A 4,317-nucleotide genomic window follows, 5' to 3' on the forward strand; every position below is an offset into this window, starting at 1 on the left:
ATCGAGAGCATCTGGTTAAAACCACCACAATTCAGTGGATCGAATCAAAGTTTTCCAAGAATATGTGCTGTGATGCACATTCCAATCCGTTCGTTTAGTTTTTACACATTCATTATTATTTAACTCGATGCGGAGATTTCCACTTAACGAATTTGCTGCACAACAAAATCTAAACAATTTCTTTTTAATTATTCCATTTGACTAGTTCCAAACAATAAATCAACTATTGTGGCTTTTCTTTGTTAACTTTCCGTGATGCAAAAGTTTACGCGTACATATATACATACACTGAAACGAAAATCATCCCTCTCCCTCTCTCAACCACCAAAGAGCGTATGTTTACCAATCTGAATTTTATCCTACAACTGATAAACCAAATAAATTTTCTTCTTCTTTATTCTTTTTCTTCATATCGTTTTTTTTCTCTTCTTAAAATCCGTATCTTATTTTTGGTGTGCAGAGAAAAGACAAGCGTGCGTATGTGCGGTGGGATTGTGTATGGGATTTGCAGCGACCAAAAATGGCAGCAAACATAACGAAAATAAAACAAAAATGCTCAATCGAACGAAGAGGAAAAGTTAAAGTCAGCATTGCGCGTAAATTACGGTAAACATTATTTATGTGCACATGAGAATATCAAATATATCATGGCTGGCTAAACAAAGGCAAAATCCGATGAGACGAGGAAAATACATATCTTTGAGTTGGTTGAAACTGTGAGCAACAGCAAAATTGGACAAGCTCGACCGATAGCAAGAAAATAGAAAAAGTCAACCGAATACGATTGTTATTGTTGCTATCACATAATACATCGAAAGGGATGTGCAGCGCAAAAAAAAAACGCTCACACACCATCCAACGATGGAGAAGAGAAAAAATACATGTATCAACGTTCCCTTAGCGATTTCGAAAGATTCAAACGTTGAATGGCTGCCAAGCGCACACACACACACACTAAAACTGACATAAATCTCTACATGGAAAATGCTCATCCTTTTCGTTCAATCCGCATTTCATTCCCAACGTTAACGTTCTATCTTTTCTCGTTTCTATTATTTCTATTTCTTTTTCCTAACTTGTCTTATTTGCCGAAACTTTTATATTTCGCTTTTGCGTGGTCTCTTTTCAAGATCGCCTATCTCTGCTTGAGAGCAGCAAAACTTTTTCATTCGTAAATACGAAGACCGTGCATTTTTGCCGAGCGATTCATTGGTTTTTGTCACATTTGTTTGCTTACCATTTTCCGTGCTATTTTCGAATCAGCCACACAACACACTGTCTTTCCCCCCTCGTTCATAAGTCATTCAAACTCAAGATTTACATCTATCTTCAAAGTTTTTGGCCGCATCCTTTGCGAATGATTGCATTCGGTTATATTTAGTTTTGTATTTGACAACAATGAAAAAAAGATGCTACCAAATACCAAACACAATCTAATTTGGTTTTTATTTGTTGCTATGCTTCAGCTATAGATTACATTTTGTGATGAAATTTACGCTGTACACAGTGTACACATAAAAACAGAGACAATATTTATAAATTCAAAGACATTTTTTTCAGCCAATTGGATTTGAATTAAGACAAAAGACACAAAACGGCAAAGAAGTTCTTAAATTCTATATAATGAGTGTCATTCTTTTTATAAAGCCTTTACATATTCAAATAATGCGTTGTTTTTCAAATAAAACTCTATTTTGTGATACTTTTTTGTATTCATAAATTCTGGGACTAAATTTTAAGTGGATATGCCGAACAAATCAGTTATTTAAGTCATTGCTTCATAGTTTTGAATATTTCGCGACTTTTTTTTTTCAATTAAAATAGAACGAGTTACGAATTCATAATGAAATTATCGTCACTGAGATAAAAAAAAGATAGTACCAGCTGATCATCACATGACTGTGTAATATTCACAGTCTTTGACTACATTTTTAAGAATTTATCGATATCTTAGAATTTTCGTTTTATTTTCAATGTTTAAAATGTATGACATCCAACTTAAACTTCGATCGATCCATCAAAAGCATTTATCGCTTCTTAATATGAAGTTTAATTCCACCGAGCGGTGAAATCACAAATACTTTTGGATCAAATTTTATTTCGTTTTTCTTTAGACGATCTTCCAATTCAAAGTGGAATTTTTTCAACATCGAAACAAGCCCCACTTTAACTTGTAATTTTCCCATTTTCCTTCCGATGCAGTTGCGTGGTCCCTCCCCAAATGGGTAATATGGTCGATTTGTCAAATCCTTTCCGGATAAATTTTCTTCACTGAATCGTTCGGGAATGAATTTGTCTGGTTCTTCGTAGTATTTTTCATCTCGTTGTAAAGCAAAGGCTGGAATAAATAGTTGAGTGCCTTTTTCGATGACTTTATCAGTTCCAGGTAATTTATATTCCTTTACACATTCCCGTGTTAGAAATGAAAGCGGGGGGTATTTGCGTAATGTTTCTGTAAATATTTAAATTCAAATTCGCTTAAAAACCAAAATACAAAGCCTTGAAATAACTAACCATCGATACAAGCCTCCAAGTACTTCATGTCCGCAAGAGAATCGTACGTAATCAATCCTTCATGTTGTTCTATAACTCGGTCGATTTCTTCGTGCACTCGCTTCTGAATTTCCGGATTCTTGACCAATTCGTAAATACAGAACGACAATGTGGTCGAGGATGTTTCAAAACCTGAATTTAGAATTAAAATAATTTTAGTGTCTGCTGTAAAATAACGCCAACTTCAATTTCTACCAGCTCCAAAGTAGACAAAACACTGTGCTGTCATCTCATTCAATGTTAATGTCTTTTGTTTATGATCAGCCATGATCACAGTATCCCAATCACCGTCTAATTGTACGGTTCCACTATTACGCAATTGGATAAGCAATTGAAAGAAATCTTTGCGACTGACATTGTTCTTTTCTCGATATTCAAGATTTTGCTTCACCATCGATAGAAGAAAGCGCTCAACATTTTCACTGGCTATTTTGATTCGTAATAAACTCATCAATTTTGGAGCAATAAAAAACATTGCAAATCTCAAATTATTCCAAAACGAAGTTTCGAACATTTGTCGACCACAAACACGAAATTCGCAATCAGGATTTTTGATACAGTCTATATCGATGCCAAATGCCACAGAAGCAATTATATTTGTTGAGTGACTCGCTGATATTTCAGACACATCCAGTATTTCACCATTAGTTGCCAATTTTTCCAAATAATTTTCCAAAATTGAACCACAATCAATGAAAGTAGAAAACATCGCCTTCAATTTACCCGATGTAAACGTTGGCGAAAATTTCGCTCGCATTTCCTTCCATCTTTTACCAGACAACGAAAAAAGATTGCCCGATAAGGGGTCATAGCCTTCATTGGAATGAACACCGCGATCAGTGAAATGTGGAAAATCCTTGATAAAGATTGTTCGAATGAGTTCAGGATCACGGACCAGCAAGATGGGTTGAAGCACTGTATAAATTCCAATGAACGGTTCTTGGCTACTTTTATACATTCTTGTACTAAAATCAGCGAAAGATTCCTTTCCCATGAACAATTCTGTGATATGACCCACAAAATAATTGTAACATGACGGCGTTTTAATGCCTTTTCTCTCCCAATATGAATATTTTTGTTTAATGAAAAAATAAAGCACTGTCAAGGCACCAACTAAAAATGCCAATACATCAATTTTCCAACTATCCGTTAGAAAAGCCATTTTTAGACATTTATACACACAAATCACCACAAAAAATGCTTATTTTGTTGAAAAAATTCAATACACTAAACGTGTTTTAACACATTTCTTTCCATTTATAGCGAATATTGAAGTGTGATAAGTTTTTTTTGATAATACAATTTTTTTGATTGATGACAGCAAACCTGTTTACAAAAATATATGCCATTTAATTATCAGTTTTTTATTTTATCAAAACGTAGCAAACAAAAATGATTTAAATTCTATGGTCGATCCACTATGCTGTTCTATGTGTGAGTGAATTAACCCACTGCTATCATACATTGCTATGTACAAGATAACGTAGAATGAGAATAACAGAGATAATAACCGAATTTCGGTTTATTTTTGATACAAATGTATTATTATGCGTCTGCTATCGCGTCTCTTTTAAAATGAGACATTACTTTTTTTAACCTTTATTTTATTACTTTTGTCGTCTATAACATTTTGATGATATAACTGCCAAATTTTGCTAATTCGCTTTTATTCCATTTGAATTAAATTGCATATCACGATGATTAAATCATTCAAGAAGCCTCAACGACGACTAAACAAATACGAGGTCGCGAAATTTTGAGTAC

The 4,317-nt window shown here is 33.9% G+C and overlaps 1 protein-coding gene across 1 annotated transcript; it reads right to left on the minus strand.

Annotated features, from left to right (window-relative positions):
* Window positions 1-1,692: 1,692 nt before the first annotated feature.
* LOC116347554 (probable cytochrome P450 6d5) lies at window positions 1,693-3,765 on the minus strand. The gene is made up of 3 exons (XM_031778187.1): window positions 2,749-3,765; window positions 2,515-2,685; window positions 1,693-2,452 (listed from the first exon to the last, which is right to left on the minus strand). Exons 1-3 carry the CDS (start codon window positions 3,713-3,715, stop codon window positions 2,028-2,030), a joined length of 1,563 nt encoding a protein of 520 aa, XP_031634047.1. The 5' UTR covers window positions 3,716-3,765; the 3' UTR covers window positions 1,693-2,027.
* Between the last annotated feature and the right edge of the window lie 552 nt (window positions 3,766-4,317).

The sequence above is a fragment of the Contarinia nasturtii genome, unplaced genomic scaffold, assembly GCF_009176525.2.
Source record: "Contarinia nasturtii isolate CC-2019 unplaced genomic scaffold, AAFC_CNas_1.1 Cnas_scaffold_1964, whole genome shotgun sequence".
In the NCBI taxonomy this organism is placed as follows: domain Eukaryota; kingdom Metazoa; phylum Arthropoda; class Insecta; order Diptera; family Cecidomyiidae; genus Contarinia; species Contarinia nasturtii.

Bases quoted from the DNA above. Each gene is read 5' to 3' on its own strand.
- LOC116347554 (XM_031778187.1), bottom strand. From the start codon at position 3,715: ATGGCTTTTCTAACGGATAGTTGGAAAATTGATGTATTGGCATTTTTA. The intron at 2,686-2,748 runs GTAGAAATTGAA...TTCTAAATTCAG, and splicing joins TTTTGTCTACTTTGGAGCTG to GTTTTGAAACATCCTCGACC. The intron at 2,453-2,514 runs GTTAGTTATTTC...AAATATTTACAG, and splicing joins CTTGGAGGCTTGTATCGATG to AAACATTACGCAAATACCCC.